The sequence below is a fragment of the Phasianus colchicus genome, chromosome Z (genome assembly GCF_987193195.1).
Source record: "Phasianus colchicus chromosome Z, bPhaCol1.hap1.1, whole genome shotgun sequence".
In the NCBI taxonomy this organism is placed as follows: domain Eukaryota; kingdom Metazoa; phylum Chordata; class Aves; order Galliformes; family Phasianidae; genus Phasianus; species Phasianus colchicus.
In genome coordinates this window covers 66,176,055-66,200,263 of record NC_143476.1, presented here as the reverse complement: position 1 = coordinate 66,200,263, position 24,209 = coordinate 66,176,055, and the positions used below count along the sequence as shown (strand labels likewise).

Sequence of the window (24,209 nt, the reverse complement as noted above, 5' to 3'; positions counted from 1 at the left end):
TAATTAAATATTAGGTAATATTAGGTCAATGTCTTAATTTATTTAACTGTACACAAAAGGCTGCTCTGCAGCTATGAATTTTTCTTCCTCTTTCTTCAGTTCCTGAACTTACTTCTTCAAAATAGAGCTCTTAATGAAAGTTGGTCATTACTGACAAAGCATCATTTACAGGAGTTGTTACACTGAGCAATTACTCTGCATTACACTCTCCACTATAAATACACATTCAATCTGTACTCAATTTCACTCATTTCTCTTGCTGGTGAATTGACTGTATGCTGCTTTTAACGAGGACCAGTTGAGTTTTAGGCTTTGTACTGGTTCTTCACTGCCTCTGTGCTCCTCACATAAGGTGAGCGTGGCATGTTCATAAAAGCGTGACAAACTGTGCTAACCATTGTTCAGTACAAGATTAAGCAGTAAAAAATTAAGGAGCAGTGACATAATCTAGAGTGTTGTATTAGTGCTCAGGCGTCATGATTTAAAGTTAGTGAGTTCTTGATGATGTGCACTGGGGCTGCAAATGCTTCAGGAAGGAGCTATGACAAGCATCGTATTTGATTAAAGCAAGGGCAAACTTTAAAATCAGGTCTTAAAATATGATCAGATTTGTGAGCTGTGTGTGCAGCCTGCCCACATAACCACGTCTTTCTGTCACTTTATTTGCCCTTCCACCCATGTTTGCTGCCCCAACCTGTTGCTTCCTGCCTTTTTTAATCCTGCAGGGACTTGCACATATGTTCTTAATGCATGTATGTGTGAGTTGTTCCTGCTGTTTTAATGGGATAACTTTTACATATAATGATGTTCATCTTCTATGCAGAAATTAAGGAGCAAGCATTTAAATCAGTGTCCCTGATTCTAGGCAGCATGCTGACAAGTGACCTGTGTATTACCTGGAGTAAGTGGCTAAATACTGAGCAGGACTTCAGAAAGCATCCAGAGCATTAACATTTATTTCTATTACGTGTGAAAATAAATTCCTGTACAACTTTATTTGAAATCAAGCCTAAGACTTCACTAAGCTATACTGTCTTTCCAAATGGATTCCTGTGCAGGACAAAGGAAGGGGAAGAAAACTCTCCTTAGCATGCAGCGTTAGGAGGCTTTTATGATGCTCTCAGAATAGGTGTCCATTGTGCTGAGGAACCACCAGGGGACGTGGGGAAATTCATCCTGGTCTCTGTGGAAGAAGAAGCCATTTCCAACCTCCTCTTATAACAGATCTATTTTCAGTGCAATTCCTTTATGGAGATGAGGCATATATCACTTGATTGAATTTAAATAAACTCTTATTAAATAGATATAATGAAATGCTAATTACTTGGAGTGGTTTTCCAAACTTCATTACATATGCCAAGATGCTTCTTGTTTGTTTTACTTTAAATGTATTAAACCAGCTGCAGAGAGAATCTCGGTCCTTTTCTATTTTGCATCTACAACAGGTTTATGTGGTATCTATAAAGACATGCTTTTTAAAAGATGTGGTAAATTCTCCATGTCAGTTCTTTGCATAAAGCAAGTCATGATAGAAATCTTAATAAAAATAACTGTCTGTTAGAGTGTTTGCTGTAACTACTGCCAGCTTTTAAATGCTAATTGGTATATTGAATCAAATATAACTACTGAGACACCATCTAAGTCTATGTACTGTCAAGACATTGGTAGTATTAAAAATCATTTTTGTTGAGCCAGTCTAATTCAGGAAGGAAGATCACAAGGTAAGAAGACACACTTGATGAAAGGGCTGAATCCTCTTTTAGTTAAATGAGTTGCACCCTGGGAATCTGAGTGGGTATAACTCAAGTTAATAAGACTTTTCAAACTTAAATGCAAAACAGTATGTTGAAACAATCAAATAGTAGTCTGTCTGGATTGGGCTAGATCTATACCATAGATACACGGTGCAGTATAGCTTTTAAGAGAGGCTAGAAAATTCGGATTGGTAATTGCTGTAGCAACAAATGGCTTTTTATATACAGTATATGTGAAATAGGTGTGTTTTTGTGTTTTGTGCAGAGAACATTAACTACTAATAGCAAATTAAGGGTAAAAAAAAATGGGATATCTAAAAGTTCTGTGATTTACACGTATCAACTTGTTAGTTTGTATTCAATGGCCAGTTTTCTTAGACTTCTTTAAAATTGTATGTGAAGCTGATTTTTTTGTATCCCTCAGAAAAAATTACTGTGACTTGCATGGGCAGAGAGCATAAAGAACAAGTTAGCATCTTATTGCTGCATGCAGTTTCATTTAAGAACCTTTTAATTTGGCCGTCAAAAATATTTGGGCAGTTGTCTTTCAGAGATATAATTATACCTTTCATTAGGTATTATATCCAGTTTTTCAGCTGAATTCAACCTATGTTCTCTTTTTTTTCCCAATTGCCAGAGTCAGTTTATCCTGTTTCCAGCTTACAAAGATTGTGCATATGTTGGTCAAAGTATCTTCTTAATTCTTTCTCAGAGTCGCAGAGCTGAGGGTGGCAGGGACCTCTGTGTCCATCTGGTCCAACCCCCACCTCAGGCAGGGACACCCAAAGCAGGGTGTCCAGGGCCATGTCCAGGACAATGTATATTTCCAAGGAGAGAAACTCCATGACCTCTCTGGAAAACCTATGTCAGTGCTCAGTCACCTTTTAAAGTAAAAAAACATTTCCAATGTTTACATGGGAACTCTGTTCCAGCACGTACCCTCTGCCTCATGTCCTGGGCACCAGTGAATAGAGCCTGGCTCTGAGCTCTCTGCACCGTCCCCTCAGGCATTTATGTACATTGGTAAGATCCCTGGAGCCTCTTTTTCTGTAAGCTGAACAGTCCCAGCTCTCTCAGTCTTTCCTCACAGAAGAGAGGCTCCAGTCCTTTCCTCGTCTTGGCAGCCCTTTGTTGGATGCTCTCCAGAGTGCCCACATCTCCCTTGCACAGGGGAGCACAGCACTTGACACAGTGAGAAGGAGCACTTCTCCTGACCTGATGGAGATACTTCGTCTAATGTGGCCCATCATACCACTAGTCTTCTTTGGTGCAAGGGCATATTGCTAACTCGTGTTCAGTTTGGTTTCCACTAGAATCCTCAGGCCCTCTTCCACAGAGCAGCTTTCCAGCTTGATTCCCCTCAGCCCGTCCTGGTGCCTGGAGCTGATCCTCCCCATATACAGGACGCTGAAGTTCTCCTTGTTAAACTTAGAGGGATTCCTGTTAGCCCACTTCTGCCACCCATCCTGGTCTCTTCAGGTGGATAGCAGCAAGACACAGAATCTATAGTATGCCAGAGCAAGCCACTCCTCCCAGTTTTGTGTCTTCTGCAAACTTGCTGAGGGTACATTCTGCCCATTGCATAGCTCACTAATGAGGACAGTACAGGATTGGATCCGGCACTGATCACTGGGGTACGCTGCTGTTAACTAGCCTCCAGCTAGCCTGCATTCTCTGGGTCTGGCTGTCCAGCCAGTTTTCGATCCAGCTCCCTATCTACTCATTCAACACATACTTCATTAGCATCAGACTTAAAGGATGTTTGAAAACCCTAATTCTTATGTGTTACTTCATTCCAAGGAAAGTTACCTTTCTCTTTCTGGCTTACTGCAAACTGGTTTGTCCTAGTTCTTTTCGTAGCATCACTGTACTGATGTCACCTGGATTTGTATTCATTACACGGAATAGACTGTATGTGCTTCTGAAGCAGATGTGAGGAAGAGAAAGATGCTTTTATGCTACTTTATAAAGGTCAGTTTCTACTACAGCATCTCCATTTTACCTCCTATCTTGCTACTGTCTGAGTTCAAGACAGTCGGAGTGAGCAGAAAAACTGTGAAGAAATTGAGTTGATGCAGTGATTTCATCCCTGTTGTGTCAGTCATGACTGCTGACTGCATGTGGAAGGCTAAGAAACTGCTGTTACAGGTCTCAGGCAGTTTTTTCTATGGGTATAACAACCTCTCTCTCTCCTTTGGGACATGTTTACTGTACTTCTCTAATCCAAGGGAGGGACATAACCTGCAGAAAAGTAATGTAAATCTACCTCAAGGTCAAGAATATTCAAGCAGGCTAGGGAGGGCTCCCGTCTGTTGTAAGTAGCTCTGCAGTTAATGGAGGGAACTTCTTAATGCTTGTGAAATTATCTTTTTATCAGCCCTAGAGATAATTCATTTGCCTTTGCTAGGGTGTTTCCTGTGAGAAGTTAGACCAGACTAAGTCTATGCTAGTGCAGTCTACAGCCACGCTTGAGCAGATGGCAGATGTGGGTGATGCACAGTTTGGCTGGTCATGCTATGGTCATACTATGTATGATATAAACAAGCATCAGCTGATTTGCAGCTCATTCTGGCACTGATAGCTGTTGCATTTCAGTCCAACTGTATCAGAACCTTCTGTGTCCATCACACTAGGTGTGGGAGTAAGCTGTGCCATGAGAGAAACAACTTCATGGAAAGAGAAACATTGCTATAAGTATTTTTTTCTCAAATTTCTATAAACTGGTCTTTTCATGGACCAGACTTACATTACATGCTATTGTATTTTGTGCAAGCAAAGATTTAATAAAAAGCAATCAATATGCAAAACTGTGTATCCGAGTAAAACTGTGTGAATCCTCAAGATGAACATTCATTCTTCCTCTAGAGGTGGGTTGTAAATCAATTACAAGAGTGAGTTTAGGAAGCAAGCAACTTCATACATCAAGGGTATGCCATATGATATTCATTCATAGTGTTGAGCTAGATCTCTCTAAGTATCTATTCATATTTCAAAGGTGAGATTGTTCAGTACTCTCTTACTACATGTGACATCCTACTGCCTATCACAAAAATCAAATGCACAGACCTTTCTTACAGAAAACTGCAAAATACTGATACTTTTTTTTTTTTTTTTTTTTTTTTTTTTTTGCCTAAAATTAACTTTTAGGAAGAGGAAAAGAAAGAGGAGTAAAGTATCCTCTTACTACTTTTTGACAATGCTGATGTCTTTGGATATTTATACTGATTTACTTTTGGTTTGCATTGTTTATCCTCTATTTTATGGTTGCCTTTTTTGGATGTCCCCTGTTTTACAACCAAGGTGACAGAAGGCACTTCAGTGAGGGGCTGATACCAAATACAGGCTCATCCAGACAAGGGTTTAGATTACAAGTATGGGAAAAGTGAGCTCCATAATGTAAATGTGCTCTTTATTGATAAACAGCCTTTGTAGAAACCAGCAGAATAGTCTTACCGTTGAGACAGATGTTATGGACAGCTGTTGTTGGCAGGAAGCTAATCTTTACATCTGACTGGGTACTTAAATTATGTTTAAAATATAGCCATCTATTTTCTATAGTAGTTGTTGAAGACTGTGCTTAAATTTGTGCAGTCACCAGAGCCAGACATGATAATCCCTGCTGCATGATTAGAATACTGTGGGTTGTGGTTTATCTCTGGAAGATGACTGGTGAGCAGGAAATAGTCTTTAGGATGCATTTTAAAATCCATTTCTAAAATCATATGTCCTTCTCAGACTTAAAATTGGAAGCACTGGGAGCTCTATGCTGCAGACTGCAAACTGTGATGAGGTTCTGCTTTTATAACATAGGAAATGATAAGCTTACACAAGAAAAATGAAGTTGGGGTTAAGAAACTTATTTATGTCCACCAGGTCCCACATATACATTCCTTGTTTTATCCTTCCAGGCATTCTTCATTTTCAGATAGGAGGTAAAACCCAGCAAGGAAGAAATATTTAATGTTATATGTTATACCCTCTTCTGCTTCATGGTCATTAAAAATCACTATTTGTGAGCATAGTCCAACAAAGTTGTCTATTCTAACTTTATTCTTTGGACTTTTTCATTTATATCAGCATGAGTGGAAGATATTTTGTGTCTATCTTAGTTATTGTTCTGGATCCCTCTGAAGTCCCACTCCTCTGTTCTGAAAATGACAGAAAATGACCTCTTCATATACTTGAAATTGTGCCAGTATTTTTTAGGTATGCTATCCTAGTAAGAAATCCTTTTTTTTTTTTTTTTTTTTTTTTTAATTATAAATTTAAAGCTGTAAAGAAAAAATATTATTCTGAGATACAACCAGGAAAAAACAAACATCTTCTTTTTGTGATTGGTCTGGTGCGCAAGCTTTGGGGGGGCAAGGATTGTAGATTTACATGTTCTCTCAACAGCCAGCTCATGTATCAGTCACTGTTTTTCAGACATAATTGTAAGGCAGAAATTAGATAATCTACAGTGTTATGGGCAACCCATCTGCTCTGAGTCATAAAAAGCTTACAGCTACAACAAAACCTAGGATCATATTCCAAGTGTCTGGTCACAAGGGCAGAATTTGAAAATGCCAGTCTACCCATATTAACTTAAGTCTTACACGATGTCATCAGTAGCATCGCAGCAGGGCTTTACTGTTTCCACTATGAAACAAATTAAAGGTCACCCACAGAAATATCACGCACAAACTCTGTAAGTCTATATGCTTAGGAAGTTGGGGGGCAAAGTATTAACTCAAATGCTTTTTTTTTTTTCCAGTTCTGTGTCATTTAATTATCTCCTCTTCTTACTTATGAAATGTTGATGTTATTACAGTGCTAAAGACCCATCTATAAATATATTATGGATTTCATTGGAGTTGGTCATGAAATACACAAAATAAACAATTTCTTCTTCTTGCTAAAAATAAAAACCTTGACCTTGATTTAAAAAAAAAACGCACTTCATAAAGTAACCAACCCTGTCATAGCAAAAGGAAAAATTCCCCATGAATAACACTTACTTACTCTTTTTTATTATCCTTAACATCTGACCTTCTTTCACTTACTGTTAATAATTGTTGATTAGGAAGAAAATGAAAACAAAGCTTGTTTACTGTTAAACTTGATATGAATTTTACAAATGATCAGCATTACAGTAGCATTTTTGTAATGAAGTCCTTGTGAAGCTCAGGTGAAAAGTGTGAGCTGAAAGATAAATCCTTGCATTTGTGCCATATTCATTTTGTTTGATGTGGTAGAACAGTGCAGAACAAATAAAAATCCAGAGGACACACTGAAGCCATTCTATGACATTTCAGTCACAGTGTAAAAGCAGGCGTGTATGATCACTAATGGTTTTGAAATTGCTCTTGCTGTGATAAATAATCCAAGGTTTTGGAAGCATTTTAAACTGTATAGCAAGTAATAAACAAATTAATAAAGAGTTCAGCCCTAACTGCAGAGTACGGAATCTTCTGCAGAGCTCAGGGCATGTTTTTTAGATGCCTTTTCTTCTGAGCTGAAATGAATGTATAAGGAGGACTCAGTGTGAGCACACAGCAAATGCATAGCATTATCCTTAGATAAACAGAGATCAATCTGTATGAAAGCTCTGTATACACAATCTTGAATGCTGTTTGATTTTAACTTAGTGGGCAGAACAATTTAAAAAATATATTGTTTTCACACAAATTTATCTTCTGTTAGCATCTGAAATATTCATTAGAATCTTTGTATTGATATATAAACTCCAGTGTCATGCTCCCATAGACTTTTCATTAATGTTATGTGATCAATTTGATAGTTTCTTTGCTATAAGTACCAATATGCAAGAATCATTACAACTGCAAACTCTTCTATTATGAGAACCAACCAGCAAGCAATGCACGCTCTTCTCATATTCATGTTATCTGTGGAGAACAGTGACTAAAAAGCACATTAAAACATGGATCATCAGTACCAAATCCTAAACCTTCTGTTTCTTTACACGGACAGAAAATATGGTTGTCCTTTTCTTCCACTGCTAGGATTAGAGTTTTAGTTAGTTAGTTATTGTATGCTTATGTTTCTTCCTGAGTCAGAAGCAGCAAAACTGAGCTGCAGTGAAAAATCTTTGCTGAGTGAATGGCACACATGACCTGGGACAAAAATAAAAATTAACCTCTTGCCTGTTTTTATATGTAACAGGCTGAGAGTATAACTCTTCCTAGACCTCTTTCTTTACTCCTGCACCATCTCCTTTGAGAAGACTGTGGTTACATTTTGGCTGTCTTGAATAGGATCATTACTGCCTCAGTTGATACAGACTCTTAATGTGGTAGACCCCCTAGGCAAATGTGTGCTGGAGGATGTACAGGGAGCTGCCCCTGAGCTGCCAGGGAAATAGCTGCTAGTTCAGATCAGCCACTGCTGTGAACAGTAACAAGGCTGAGTTCTGCTGCCTTGAGGACTAATTAGAAGCTTAGAAGAAAAACAGGCAGTTCCACTGACGGCAAGAGAAGAACTTCTTAGCAATATTCCCATACTTGCTAAATATCTGGACTGTTGCCCAAAGCTGTGTGGGAGTGGAGGTTGGGTGTAGGTAGTTACAGCTTTTTCTCTTCCAGAATTTTTGGTTCTTTTTCAGTAGTAACTAGAGAAGTCACATGAAAGGCAAGTCCTGCTTGACCAACCTGATCTCCTTCTGTGATCGAGTGACCTGCCTGGTGGATAAGGGAAATGCTGTTGACGTAGTCTACTTAGACTTCAGCAGAGTCTTTGACACTGTCGCTCACAGTATTCTCCTGGAGAAGCTGTTTGCCTTTGGCTTTGACAGGTACACTGTTTGCTGGGTAAAGAACTGGCTGGTTGGCCAGGCCCAGAGTGTGGTAGTGAATAGAGTTAAATTCATCTGGCGACCAGACATGAATGGTGTTCCCCAGGGGTCAGTACTGGTACCTGTCCTGTATAATATCTTCTTTGATGACCTGGATAAGGGCACTGAGTGCACCTCAGTAAGTTTGCAGATTACACCAAGTTGGGAGGAAATCTGCCTGGGGGTAGGAAGGCCCTACAGAGGTATCTGAACAGGCTGAATCATGAGGTTGAGGCCAGTGGGATGAAGTTCAACAAGACCAAGTGCCAGGTCCTGCACTTTGGCCACAACAATCCCAGGTTACGCTACAGGCTTGGGGCAGAATGGCTGGAAGACTGAGTAGAGGAAATGAACTGGGGTGTGTTTGTTGATGCTCGACTAAATGTGAGCCAGCAGTGTGCCCAGGTGGCCAAGGAGGCCAATGGCATCCGGGTATCAGAAATAGCATTGCCAGCAGGAGTAAAGAAGTGCTCATCCCTCTGTACTCAGCACTGGTGAGGCCACACCTCAAGTACTGCGCAGGTTGGACATTAGGAAATAATTCTCTAAGGGAGTTGTTGGGTGCTGGAACGGGCTGCCCAGGGAGGTGGTGGAGTCACCATCCCTGGAGGTTTCAATAAATGTTTAGATTTGTGCTGAGGGATATAGTATTGGTGATAGGTGGGTGGTTGGACTAGATGATCTTAGAGGTCTTTTCCAACCTTGATGATTTGATGATTCTATGATTAAGAACTCAGAAAAAGAACAAAAGGTACTGGAGAATGTTCTGCATCAGTGTCAGCTGGAAGGAATTATTCCTCAGCGTAGCCAAGATTGAATATTTTACCTGTCAAGCCTAAATTTTCACTATTTCACTACAAGATTTTCTCATCTATATACATTTAAATCTGAGTGTTTCACCATCCTTGGAGGTGGTTTTTATGATCTCTTTCCATTTCATTTTTGTCTTTTCTTGCTGTCATACTATGTAGCTGTCTCTTGAAGAAGACAACTCACTGTTCCTCAGAGTCTGCTGGAAAAGATTGTCTAGGTGTTAAAATTTACTCTTGATACCTCCATCTACTGCATAACTTTTAATTTCATTTGGATAACTGGATCAGTAGATGTGTGAAGCATACCTTTAAGATCTTTTTTTCTTCCTATGAAGCTTCTGCTTTTCAATTAGTAGATAATCTTCAAAGTTATTCTCTTTCTGTTTTCTCTATAAATCTCTAGTTGTGTTTAAGTTTTCATGATACCCATACTACAGAAATTTCCATTGTCCTTGCTTTTAAACAGATTTCAAAGAACTACACTGTTGAGCAGAATTTGAGGTGAAATTACAGAATCACAGAATCACAGAATTGCCAGGGTTGGAAGGGACCTCAAGGATCATGAATCTCCAACCCCCCTGCCACATGCAGGGCCACCAACCATTCCACCTAATGCTAGACCAGACTGCCCAGGGCCCCATCCAACCTGGCTTTGAACACCTCCAGGGACGGGGCATCCACAACCTCCCTGGGCAGCCTGTTCCAGTACCTCACCACTCTCTCCGTAAAGAATTTCCCCCTGACATCCAACCTATATCTCCCTTCCCTCAGCTTAAAACCATTTCCCCTTGTCCTGCTGTCACTCACCCTTTCAAAGAGTTGATTCCCCTCCTCTTTGTAGGCTCCCTTTAGGTACTGAAAGGCTGCAATGAGGTCACCCCGCAGCCTTCTTTTCTCCAGGCTGAACAAGCCCAGCTCCCTCAGTCTGTCCTCATAGGGGAGGTGCTCCAGTCCCCTGATCATCTTTTATTACAGAAATTACAGAATAAAATTAATTAAATTACAGAAACAGCTCTTTGCATTATGTACATTCATACCATTTTAATTACTGAACCTAGTGGTGCTCAACCATGGGTGTAAAATACATTAGAGAAACAGAATAGATGGCTTTTTTATCTTCCTTTCCCTACGCCTTGTTGAGCCCAAACTGTAACCCAGATTGTCATGTCTCCAAGCCTGCAATGAGCTCTGCCTTGCAATGCATCTCAGAATTTGACCTACAAATTAAATTCAATTTAAAAAACCTACAGATCTGATCTGTGGTCACTTCAATTGCAATCTTGATTTAATACATTATGCAAATTGTATACTTTATATTGGAGAGTATTCATGAAATGCAGGTCTCAGCTTTCTGTCTGAAGTTCAGGAGAACTGCTGGAGGATCATATCTGTTGGTAGGACAGGATTCTTAAGCAAGTAGCACCAGTGTTGGCTTTTTTTTTTTTTTTTGGCTACCCTGCTGTCCTGTTTGGATGGGTCAGGAACTCTGGTGAGCTTCAGCTTCTTCGGGATTTACACCAGAGGAGTTCTGCATCATCATTCAGGCTAGTCACATCAATATGTAGTGAAGCAATGAAGTCCAATTGATGTTATTTTGCTTCAGTGCCATGGAGCGACCAATGATGTACAGAGTCTTGGAGAGCCTTAGTTTATAGTCTTCTGTTTTTCCTGGGTTTACGCTATGTTACAACACACCATAGCAATACTGACCAACTGTGAATTCAGTAGTGACTTCTGTGAAAAAAAACTCCCCAAAATCTATACCTTTCACTTTTCAGTTGATGATTCCTTTCTATCCTAAAAAAAAAAAAAAAAAAGGACAGGTACCAAAGTGAGCCGTCTACAGAGATGTTAGCACTTCTGGATCCCACCTCTAATCTGTGAAGGGATAGAATTGCACAGATGCAGCTCTGCTGCTTGTTCAGGGTTGTAGACCACATTGTCTATAACCTCAAGTGTCCCACTGCCTTTTAAGTGAGAACATTTTTCCCAATCGCTTATTAAATATTTTTTTACTATAAGAAGATTGCTTCTCCCCTTTATGGATATAAGTTGCTCACTGTTTTCTTTAAGCCACCTTTTACATAGTTGAGGACATCTGCTGTCTCACTCCACAGTCAACTCTTTTGTAAACTGAACACATCCACTTCTTTCATTTTTTTCTCATCATCCTTCACAAACTATTTAACATTCTCACTGTTTTCTTTGGCAGGTTTTTCAGTGTAATTGCTTCTTCCTCTGCTGCATTCTTACAGTATACTCTGCTTTAGCACTGCCATTGGCTTAAATAAATAGAAATAACTTCCCTTTTTCTGCACTTAGGGTATTCTGTTAGTAAGTATCTTGGTCTTCTTTCTCAGAGTGCCTTCTGCAGTGGGGTTGTTTATTTATACAGTTCATTTCCCTTTTTGCATTTCTATGTTTGATGTGTTTAATTCCCAAGTTCAGAGTTTTGCATTTCTTCTTATTGAGTGTAACTGTGCTGATTTCAGACTGTTTATGAGATCGTGTTAAGTGCTACTCTTGTTTTTCACAATTTATTCCAATCTGATGTGAACACATTTAATCATTATATTCATTATTACCATCATCAGTGCTGTAAATAAGATAGTAGACTGGAACTAGGATGAAAACAAATTACATTGCTCATTTACAGCAGTACATTGTTTGAAATCTCTTCACAATCTTCTTCTAAACTATGAATGACCACATCTTGTATAAGGGTTGGTGTTTTTTTTTAAGAAGGTAAGCAGCTAGCTATGATGACTCCATCAAGACATTATCTTTTTATTTTGCTTATTGGAATGATGTGAAGCATACTATCGAAAGTCTTACTGAGACCAGTAGAATTATCACAGAAAAGTATTAAAAGGTTTCATGTGACTGCCCTTTGACAAATCATACCCTTTGATAAATCATTATGGCTTCAAGTTGTGCCAGGGGAGATTCTGTTTGGATGTTAGGAAATACTACTTCTCCAAAAGGCCAGGCACTGGAATGGACTGCTCAGGGAGATAGTGGAGTCATCATCTGTGGAGGTATTCAAGAAATGTTTAGATGCTGTGATGAGGGACATGGTTTAGGTAGAACTGTTGGTGATAGGTGGGCAGTTGGATTGGATGATCTTGAAAATCTTTTCCAACCTTGGTGATTCTATGATTCTATGAGTCCACACTGGCTGTTCTTCAGTATCTAAAAGATGTTTTCCTTATGTCTAACCTAAATCTACTCCATTTAAGCTTGAAACCATTTCCCCTTGTTCTAACAGACTCTGCTAGAGTCTGTCCCCTTCTTTCCTGTAGATTCCCTTTAGATATTGAAAGGCCACTCTCAGGTCTCCTTGGAGCCTCCTCTTCTCCAGGCTGAACACTACCAGCTCTCTCAGCCTGTCCACAAAGGAGAGGTGTTCCATCCCTTGGGTCATTTCTGTGGCCCTTCTTTGGTCTCTGTCTCTCCTGTACTGAGGACTCCACACGTGTATTCCAGCTGAGTATTCTTCGACTGGAGTGATTTATTTTGCAAATTCTTACTTCTGAGTATTGTGGATGCTCTGGAACTAATCTTGAAGAACTTTTTTTCCTCCAGGTGGTTTGACTTGTGTAAGTTTTTACCAGGCAGCAAGTCTGGCCCCTTGTCCACATGCGTGCTTCCTCTTTTATGAATAAACATTCATACCATTTCCTGTTCAAAGATGACCCCGTACATGGTGTAATTTATGTCTTTTCTTTTTTTGTCAGTAACTTCTGCAATACACTGTAACATAGGTTTTTGAACACATCTGCTTCTAGGTCTTTTACTTTCATCAATGTGTTTCTGTACAGGGTAGAAAACAACTTGCTCTGTTCGAAAGAAAATCGTGATTTTGAATAATCTGAGCTTTATGTTATACCTTGTTACATATATTCGCTGTCTGTAGTGGAAAGATGAAAAGACTAACTGTGGTATACAAGCAGTTTTCCTTTTCAAAGTAGGGCAAAAATAATGAGGAAATCACAGTTTTCTTCATAGTTCCTTAATGGCTTCTTGCTTATATAATTATGGAATTGCCTTTAAAAAAAATTCCAGTCTTGTCCTGCCTGGTATTTGGAATACCAGTGTTGGTTGCTGACAGTGGATCCCTTTTCTTTCTCTGTAACTCTGGCTTTGCTCTGTCTGCAGTTGCTGCTGCCTCTAGAGTGGAACCATGTTGCTCTCAAAACTGGTGCAACCTCCAAACAGCTGCTCATATTTATGCAGCTTTCATTTTAGGAGTCAAACCTAATGCCTGTAATGAGATGCCCATCTCTTAACAGGAGGAGAAATGGGTTCAGCACATGCTGGGTTTTGCCATACTAGAGAAGAACAGCAGTAGCCAGTGTCACCAAACACATCAAATAGTCATGGAAATCAAGAGGCTGCAGGGGAGAGAAGCTGCAGAACAAGCATGCAAACTCTGCCATGCAGCACCTGGTATATCTAAGGCTCCCACTAATTTCTGCTGGAGCTGGAAGAGAATCTAATGCAGAAGAGAAAGTCTTCTTTCTTCTCTCTGTGTTGGCTGCCCTGGTGGGTTGGCGCCAGAAGGTTTTTCTTTTTACTTAGAATCTGCTTAACTGGCTCTTGTTCTTTGAAAATCTTGTCCTGAGTATTCATGGTGAAATGTATTGTACTTATTTTGGCATTATTTCAGGGCTGACTGTTCTTAAATCATATTCAATATTTATTGATTTATTGCACTGAAGAATGAGCAAGCTACTCTGACTACTGGCTTTGCACACTAAGTACATACAACTGTGCTGTCACCCTAACTTCTGAAAAACTCAGTACTGGCATCTTTTTGCTCCCACTGAAGTCAGCTAATTAGCTCTTAAGATGATTTTTCCTCAAGCATTCAGCTGAGAGGGCAGACTGATTTTGAAATCCGTGCTTTCATTCATCTTGTGTGGTTCAGAGCAGACTACGCTATTAACATAAATCTGGGCTCACGCTGTACAGTGAGTGGTCCTGCCTTGCTTTCATCCGCTGGTCAGTTTAACAGTTCGTTAAAGTATTTTCCTCTCTGATGTTCATTAATCTTTCTATGGTTTATTATTCTGTAATTCTGTTCTGCAGAAACAAAGGTGCAAGTGTTGCTGCACAGTTTGCAGCCATATTTGACTTGAGGGCAAGATTATTCTTTTTTGCATGGCCTTTCCTAGTTGCAAGGTTAACATAATAATAGAAACTTGTGGAAAGTGTGTCAGGATGTTAATTACTTCGGACTGCAAATTATTTTAGGAGGTCTGCATGAACTAAAATGCAAAAGGATTCTAGAATATAATCAAAATATGTTTCTAAACTCTGTGACAGTACTCTGAATTGGCTGATGTCTAGGACTTGGCATTTATATGTGAATAATTGTAGTTATAAGATTTTTCTCTGCTTAATTAAAGGTACTCCTCTGCAGAAGTAAGAAAGCAATTTACCCTCCAACCAGGCTTTGCACAGTTCTGTCAGCGTAGTTTAAGTACTCCTGGCTTTTCTACTCTTCATCTGGTAAGTTCTGAATTTGTCTTCTCCATACAGGTTCAGCCATTTGCATTACATAACATTTTTAGGCTAAGTTAAGTGAGCTTCTTTGTCCATTTTGCTTTCCATTGTCTTCTTCCAAAATATGTTCAAAATCCTTCTCAATCAGCGGGAAAATTACACATTTGAAGGAACTGGGAGTGGTCCTCAGAGTCTGAAATAGACAGTCTGCATACTACTGTAAACCAAAGAAAAGTAGTTAAGTATTGGAGTATACTGCAGCCATGCCTTGACAGAGACATTCAGCTCCACCAGGTAAATGTGTTGTGTGAGGCCAAAGATGATCTGCAAAAGGAGATCTGTGAGTGAAAAAGTATGGTGGAGACTCAGCAAGGCTTAGAATCATAGAATATCCCAAATTGAAAGGAACTCACAAGAATCACCGAGTCCAACTCCTGGCTACACAGAAGACCACCAAAAACCAGACCCTGTGTCTGAGTACATTGTCCAGATTAGTCTTGAATTCCAGCAGCTCAGTGCCATGACCACTGCCCTGGGAAGCCTGTTCCAGGGCCCAACCACCCTCTGGTGAAGAACCTTTTCCTGGTATGCAGCTTGACCCTCCTCTGTTGCAGTTTCATGCTGTTCCTTTGGGCTCTATTGCTGTTGCTTGCTTAATGAACAATTCCCAGAGCCAGCAGCCAAAACTGTGTGCTGACCTTGTTTTCAGCGCTGTTGAGTAAACATGTTAAGTGAAAAATGGTGAAGAATGTCTTGATTGACATAAGCTTTACTGAGTCAATGGTTATGCGATCCAAATCATCTTCAGCTTGTCATGCAGAAATCAGTCCGTATGACATTGCCCTTATGACAAAGGGAAATGCTGCCAGGTCTTCTTAATTGCTTTTCAAGAGGATAAGTATTCTGCAAGTGTGCTATGCCATTCCAAAAAAAGCCATGCTTGTCTGAGACATTGATACTTTTTTTTTCTTCTTTTGGCTAAGACCCAGAAAGTGGGAGGAGGAAGTCTTTGTGCACCAGTGATTGTGAAAAATGGAGAACAGGAGCTGTAAGCGTTTACTTCCTGTGTGTCAGGGCCTCCCGCCACAGCTCACTTCCTTAATCTGAAGTGCTGCGGTGCTTTAGCTTGCTGGTTGTGGTTGTTCAGCCTTGGGAGGCTGGGTTGTCTTCTGCCTGCGTACAGTTGCTTTAGCTCTTGAGAAACGCGGTAACGTTTCATTTCCTGGATGTTGCACCATAGCTGCCATTTTGTGTGCTGTCACAATCCGCATGCCTCTAGTCCACCCTCCTTAAAAAGGTATGTTTGTGGTGATGCTTTGTGGCGTTTTCTATAGCATGATTTCTTTGCACACCTCCATACTCCAAAACAGTATCTCTCTTTGTATACTTTATACTTTGCACATTAGAAAGACCATTACCCTCCTTCTCATTTACCTTTTCCACCATCTTTTCCACTTGTCTCTAATCTGCAGTGGTCAAAAGCATGCTGTTCCAGCGATTAAAGATTATTATTGTCACTTCAACAAGACAGAGTTGCAAGAATAATGAAAGGCGATGTATTTGACTTGCTGGAACAGAAAATTGTGATTTCTGAAAGGATGTGCAATGCTTAATTGAAAATTAGATTTTATTAAGCAACATTATTTTGCATGCAAAACATTTCATCTTCAACAACTGATAAGATATAAGATGTGCGGTGTGGTTTTTTTAAATTGAAGCTGTGTTTTGCTTTAATCTTTTGCATTTTGTTTTGTACAGCCCTATATATGTTTTCATGCATTAACATTTAATATTTTACCCACTAGCAGTATAAGTCAACTTTGAGGATACTGTCTGAAGACTGTACTGAATATTAAGGAGAAGTTAAAAGCTAATAAAGATCACTATTTACTCAGAACTCCTGAGCCTGTATGTTCAGCTCTCCGCTAGGTATAAATCAGATCATGCTTAACCTATAGTTTTGTGAACTTCTTCAGATGACTGCTTCATGATTCCCTGTTTTAGACTTTACCTATGAGTAAGAAAAGCAAAGAAAGAGGGAGATTTTCCCTAAACGGGTTCTGGAGAATTCTGTTGATTCCTTAAGGGTAAGCTCTGACATTTTATTCCTGTGGAGATCCAATAAAAGAAGAAGCTGTGGTTTATTTGACATGTGTCTCAGTGGTCTCTACTCCATCATTTGCCACATCTGTTCTTTTTCAAACATGCAGCATGCTTTGTTTCTAGTGTATTTTTTCTAAACATACTTCACTTTTCTCAATGTTTTTGAGTTTTTATTAGCTGAATAAATTCCCCTGTTATATTTCCAAAACACTAATAAGCTTTCAATACTTGCATTATACCATATATATGATTTTTAATTAACCTTCCTATCTACAATGACTGATGTGGCAAAGTGTGTATGAGCCATGTTAGTTCAGAGCTACCAGAGCATTGCTACCGTTAAGCACTCTTGTACCTTTCGTAAGTTGTAGAATTCTTCATTTGTCCTTTTGTGATAAAATTTCTGTGTGAAACACTGTTATTTACGGAATTATTATTTACTTCCTACATCACTGTTATTTACTTCATATTCAGGTGAAAATCCTGTCCACTTTCCTGAGAGTCTTCCTTCTGTAGGACCCAGTGATAATGAGAGAAGACTTGATGATTTTGGCCTGCAGATTGTATTTATTGTTAAGAACACAGAAACATAAGAAGAATAGCTTCAGAATACTGGATGAGACTGTTGTCACAGTAGTGTTGCATATAAAGGCAGTATCGTTATTAAGGACATCAGGAGCCTTATTTTCTGCACACTCCATCATCAGAACAAAATAAATTATCTATCTGATCAAGGCTGAGACAAACTGTTGTTGGCAGCTTCAGAATGCAGTTGTGTGAGATGTATTAGGTCAATGTGTTACAATGCAATCCTTACTCTTTACAGTTAAGGATGATTTGACGGATATTTTTGGCTAAATTATTTCCTCCTGGTAAATTAACTATTGCAGGGTTGTTATTTTAGTGCTCTTTTTGTCCTTGCTCTGAATTGCGCTTAGGCTTCCATGGTATTTCTGGAACTCACAGAACATTAGAGTCTTCTAAAGCTGTAGTTCTTGAACTACTTGTTACGTGTCAAGACAATCAATAATATGAAGTGCTAAACTCTGTACACAGCTGGATAGGTGTTTTATTTTGTGCATGTATATAAGCTATTTTTATTGACTATATAGAAAGTAGATTTTTTTTTTTTATCTGCACATGGAACAATATAATAAAAACAACACATGAAGTTACATTTATGTGTATGTAGAACAATTACAGGTACAATAACAAACAAGATTTTTTGCCTCTGTGTTTGAAAATGAACAGACAAAAAGAGACAAGTGGCTTTGTAGCATTCATGATTGGCACAGCTTGCACTTGTTAAACTTTCTTGTGAATAGAATGTTCTGTATAAAAATGATTTATAAAATATAGCCAAATAAATTTGCTTTCTGTCAGGGTACATGCCATAGCAATGGTGAATATCTAAGGTTTGCAATAACAACTTCAGTAGTTCCATGTAATCTTTTGTGTAGTTACTATTCTAACTGTTGAAGTAAAATTAAAATCCAGAATAACTGAGCGGCATCTGCATGACTATGACTATTGCCAGCTCCCTGCGAGCTGGCCACTGCCTGTCACTCTCTTCTTGGTCACCTCGGCCTTGTTCTTGCTTGCTGCTGCCCTTTCAGATTGGAAGAGAGGGACTAGGTGCACTTCGCAGGGATCATGCAATTACCAGCATCTGTGAAAGCTCAGCAAAGAAAATAGGCGCATATTTAGTTTTAGCTGTAATACCTTCTCTTGCGTGTTAAAATTTTCTTTTTCATCATTTCTTTTTCAGCTAATTGTTTTGTTTTCCCTGCATTCAATGCAGTGGCAGAATACATAAGGTTAGAAGTCTGTTCCTGTACTTAATAAACAAGGGATAAAGAGAAAAAGAAATGAGCCTAAAAAAAAAAAAAAAAAAAAAAACACCACTCACTTTTAAAAAACACTTCTCTTGCTAAAACAAACAACTCTTTATTTCTTTTGTTAGCCTTCCTTTTATGATGCAGTAGACCCAGTAGATTTCGAAGGCTTCCTGATGACACAGCTGAACAACTTGGACTCAGAAATGGCACATGAACTTGGTGATTTTCCTGAAGATGACTTGGACATTGTCTTTACACCCAAAGAATGCAGGACTCTGCAGCCTTCTATGCCAGAAGATGGGTAAGGAGACTTTTTCTCTCTCTGAAATGAAACAGATTTAAAAATAGTGTTGAACAGAAAGATGTTAATGTCAGTTAACCTCAGTCTCCCATCTGTCCAGCCATCATGCAGTTACTTTAAACATCTGTACTTTGCCATTGATTCTGTTACTCTCTTTAGGACAGTTAAAGTCTAGTAAGGACTTCACTGCCTAGCTGTTAGCAGCAGGTATGAGGTGGTAGTAGACCAGGAAGAACAGGGGAGAAGGACAGTAAACTAGTATGAAAAATGATTTTATAGCTGTGACTCCTTATGTTGATTTGTAAGATCAAATTTTCTTTCTTTCTTTCTTTTTTTTTTTTAATTCCCTCTCGGCTGTTTATTACATGGCATTGATCAGATCACTCAGTGTCTCTTATTCAGTATCTTTCTTGCTTAATAATCACAAGGTTTTGAGGAAGGAATGTATGTTGATTTCTAGTGTAGAAGTCATTTCTGCATCCAGGTAGATATAGGTAGCTATTAATGAAATAATTAGGAAGCTTTCCACTGTTTTCAACAGCTTTTAGATTAAAATAGTTTCCATGCTTCATAATGGTACTCAGCCATCCTCAAAATATTTAAGCTAGTTTGATAAACAGGAAAAATACAGGCAGCAGAATTTTTTTAAATGAGAAAAAATAATGACTTGGAAATTTTGCTAGTGGGGTTCAGAAGGGTTCTAAACATTGTATACAAAATAGTTTCCAGGGATTGTTTGTCTAGAAACGGTACCCTCAAGTAAAACCACAAAAGCATAGCCAAGTTTGCAAACGGCAACAACCAGATAAATTTGAAGTCAGCATAAGTTAACCCCAAACTGCTTTGTGTGCAAAGACAGCTAAGGATGCGTGTTTGGTGTGGGGCCTGGCTCCTTCAGTTTGTCTTCAGTGGTTTTTTCCCAGCATGCCAAAAGAGACGGAGGCTAAGGTGGAATGACAATTCAGATGATTTTCATTGTGGACTATTCTCATTTCTGTGGACTGAGATCACTTCTCCCCTGTGCACACATATTTCCAGGATCATTTTGTAATACACCTGTCATTTAAAATAGTATTTTTCTGTTTCTACTCAGTGGTACTAAAAGATGTTTCAAGGAATCTGTGAAAAAAAGAGGGGAGTCAATAACAACTAATGTGTAGACTTCTTTTATACAGAAAATCCCTGTTTAGGCGTTCAAACCACTCATATGGAAATTGATGTTACAAAAAATCCAGGCAAAGGATGCATAGTATGTTAGGAAGAAGAGCATTCAGGAAGGTCATGCTTCAGAAATTTGCATGCAAGCAGTGCAGCCTGTGGTATCTTCCTGCCGAAAGCAGGAAGTAGATACCACTGACCAGGCAGCGTTAATATGCTGCCTGCTGACAAAAGTGTGTCCCATCCGATGCAGGAAGTCACCATGTGCTGCCTTATCCCACCCTGGCATGCAGTGGTCTGTTTGTCTGAACCCCAAAAGGTTGTTAGCCAGCCTGGGCTGCAGATCTGTTAAGAGTTCTTGGTGGAAAGAGCTGAGAAGTGTTACACCTTTCTTCCAGTCCTGCAGCATCACTTGTCCTCACTTAACAAGCAGTTTTTGCACAGGTCACTAGTATAATTCAGAGTAGGAGTACAGAAATTTTGCTACAACATCATGACAGAACATTTATGGAAACTGACCCTAATTTATTAAATTTCAGTGCCAGTCAGCATCCATTTGCTCAAGCAGTACTGCCAACTCCCTACATTTACATCATATTTTCAGATCTCAACATTTTGTTGAGCTTTTGGAATTTTCTCCAGTTCAGTATAAAAGAAAATGATACTAAAGTCATACTAAGGATCTGTATTTTCACGAGTACATGAGCTGATGCCTCTAGAAAAAATATCTCTATTTGTTAAAAAGTTTTGGAAAAACTCGGAAGAAGGGTACCTGGTGTACTTTGGTTTGTTTTACAGTACTTTATAGCAACATCTGTCATGAAATGCTTGGTGTGGTAAATAGTTCTCTCTGTTAAATGCATGTCTGTTAATTTAGAAACCCAACAACCCAAACCCGCATCTGTGTAGTCATTCAGTATACCTGTTGTTTAAAACTGAAATGTAGCTTAGTAATACAATAAACATACAGCGGTGGACTAGCAGAGATCCCTTTATCTGTACAGCATGTTCAGTTACATTTCTTTTTCCTTAAGGCATGACCTAGGTACTACAATATATCCCATTTGTTGCTTTTTCCCCAGGGTTGAGCTGGATTCACATGTACGAGACTGTGTTCAGACCTATATCCGGGACTGGCTGATTGTGAATAGAAAGTAAGCTACCCACAAGTAAATGGAATAGAAAATACCTTGTATACTATTTTACATGCAGAAGATGCATTGTTATAAATAATCTGAAAGAATAACAATTTGAATCAGTACCTGAAGATAAAAGTGGACTTCTCGGTAGTTTTACTCTACTGTTTTGTTTGAGATGGTGGGCTTTGCTAAATATTTTTGTACCTGCTTCTTAATTATTCAGGTTCCCCAGGAATTAATCAGGACGTAATTCACATTCAGTCTGTAGCAATGATCCTTCATCTTGATCTCTTATCCCTTCCATCTTTTTATCCTTTTATCTGATGCTTGAAGAATCATTTTGTGTTTGTTTGTTTAAACTCTGTGGAAGGACAATCACAGTTTGTCCATTTTCATATATGGCTGTTGGCTGTCCAATCTTTTTAATCCTTTCAGACTCTTTTCTTACTATCTACACCGTACAATTATACACTATTTACTCAATATATTTTGAGGTGTCACAGTCTGACAAGGGTATAAAACAACTGAGTGTCCAAAGAGGGCTACAGAGATGGGGAAGAGTCTAGGGGGCAAGGTGTGTGAGGGGCAGCTGAGGCCCCTGTGTGTGCTCAGCTCAGAGCAGAGGAGCTGAGGGGAGGCCTGATGGCGGCTGCAGCTCCTCACAGGGAGCTGAGGGCAGCGCTGAGCTCTGCTCTGTGTGACAGCGACAGGGCCCGAGGGAACGGCGTGGAGCTGTGCCAGGGGAGGGGGTTGGGGACAGGGTTCTTCACTGAGTAATCTAATTTCTAATGGTTTGTGAAAAGGAAGCAGAGTGCCAAAAAGGAAAAAGAAGATTACAGATGTTCTTTGCGGTGATTGGTAGTATCATTGGATTATTAGCATAACATCCAAAAAACTATTTTCTGTCTGTGAGGGATTGTCTCTTGCTGTCTGTGAAGGAGTTGTGTTGTTAGTTCTGCACTCTGCTGAGGGCTGTGAGGAGACTTCCTCCAGGGGCTTATGAAATTGGTTCAGTTCTCAGAAGTGCACATGGTGAGTCACCAGGAAGAAGCTGGTGGGTTTTTGCAGGCTCTCTACCTACACGGCGCAGAGCACGGTGCTCGCTCCGTCACACAGCTCTGCTCTGAGCACTCTGTAGAGAGCCAGCCTTGTCTGTGCACACAGATAAGGACTGAGCAACCCAGTAGGCGCAGCAGACAGTACCGTGTGGCTGTGTTTGCTGTTCTGTACGCGTGTAGAAATGTGAATGGAGCCAGAGAAAGACACTTGCTTCAAAACGCTTTTAGGGTGATTTTATGTCTCGCTGATTCAGATGAGGCAAATTTGCAGATACTTTATTTAGTCTGAGGCCTCCCAGAAAGCTGATCTTTGATGGCTAACAGTGCAAGCAGGTTACTAAAAATTACAAAGGGAAAGAAAGCATGAAAGATGCTTTAGGGTCACGTAAATCAGAAGTTATTATTGGGAGCCTTATGGCACCATTCTCAAAACAAATCTGAGAGTAAGCAAAGGAGTAAAGAGAGAAAGAATACGCATAGAAAGCTTTCCATCATGCCGAGAAAGACTGAATAGTCACTGGTTGCCAGCTTATGAGACAAAGATTCATAGGGCAGGGATCTCGGCTTACAGTCTGGAGAGCTGTGAGAGGAGTGTGTATGTAGCTCTTGTCCATTCCTGGATATGAAGGCTGAGAGTAGCACAATGAAGAGGAGAAAAGATTATGGTCCTCATGCCTCAGAGAAGTGGGACGTGAATAAGAGGGTCTGGGCACAGCAGTAGGTCTGTGTGATTGTAGTGAGTCTGGCTGACACAGAGTTCACATTACCCACAGCAGCCCATACAGTGATGAGCTCTGCACTTGTGGCTAGAACTGTGCTGATATCACACTGGTGTTTTTTCTATGGCTGGACAGCACTGACACAGAATCCAAGCAGGTGTTCTGGAGTGGGCAAGAGGTGGAGGGGACAGCACCAGGGGAGCTGATCTGAACTGATCAAAGGGACATTCTGTAGCATATGGGATCAGACACTGGCAAAGGGGAAGGAAAAGGGCAATCTTGTTATTAAAACATCTGTCCTCCCAACCAACTTCTATGTGTATCAAAGCCCTGCTTCCCAAGATATGACTGAACATATGAACACTTGCTAATGGGAAGTAGAGAATAATTGTTTTCTCTCTCTTTGCTTCTGCATGGCCTTTGTTTTTAATTTCTCTATTCTTTAGTTAAATTATCCTTATCTCAAGGAACCTTTTTTCCTATCATATTTTCTCCCCTGCTCCTTTTGAAGAAGAGGAGCAAGAAAGTGGTATGGTGGAGTTTATCTGGTTATCAATGTGAATTCTCTTCAATAGTTCTGCTATTGGCCATGGGGAAGCAAGTTGCCTTGTTTGTCAGTTTCTCCTGTCAGTCATCCCTCATTTCTTTCTCTTGCCCCATTTACTGATTTCAGTGTGACCATTAATTTGACATGTCTACTGAAAAATGGGCTTGCCTCCTGTTGTGTTTTAATTGCTACTGCCCTTTAAAAACAAATAAGTGATGTTCCAGGAACACTTTAGAGTGTATCTTGTACCTCATAGGGAAAGTGTGACCTCTGGTTGGCAAATCTTTGCATTCATCATTGATTTGTCACTGGAGATAGTGGAAAAAAAAAATCAACAAAGCCTCTTGTAAATGCTGAAGTGTCTTAAAAGAAGGTTGTGTATAATTCCTGTCTCCCATTCTGAGTAGTATATGCAGTTCCAAAGCCATGTCACATCCAAAGAG

General features: G+C 39.6%; 2 protein-coding genes across 6 annotated transcripts in view; one reads left to right on the top strand and one right to left on the bottom strand.

Moving 5' to 3' along the window:
* Window positions 1-10,046, bottom strand: part of LOC149913050 (uncharacterized) — a 68,112-nt gene extending 58,066 nt beyond the window's left edge. The window contains exon 1 of the mRNA XM_090132225.1: window positions 9,915-10,046. The gene's annotated coding sequence lies outside the window, so the exon portion shown is untranslated. The remainder of the gene's footprint in view (window positions 1-9,914) is intronic.
* The window catches only part of DOCK8 (dedicator of cytokinesis 8), an 85,180-nt gene that overhangs the window by 2,011 nt on the left and 58,960 nt on the right, over window positions 1-24,209 (top strand). For 3 of the 5 annotated variants that reach the window (XM_090132222.1, XM_090132221.1, XM_090132220.1), the window contains exons 2-4: window positions 14,807-14,909; window positions 18,970-19,145; window positions 21,386-21,457. In XM_090132222.1, the coding sequence (XP_089988348.1) occupies window positions 14,807-14,909; window positions 18,970-19,145; window positions 21,386-21,457 (351 nt within the window). Of the gene's footprint in view, window positions 1-14,806; window positions 14,910-14,953; window positions 16,201-18,969; window positions 19,146-21,385; window positions 21,458-24,209 lie in introns of those variants that run through there. The other 2 variants (XM_090132223.1, XM_090132224.1) reach the window with 2 other exon arrangements.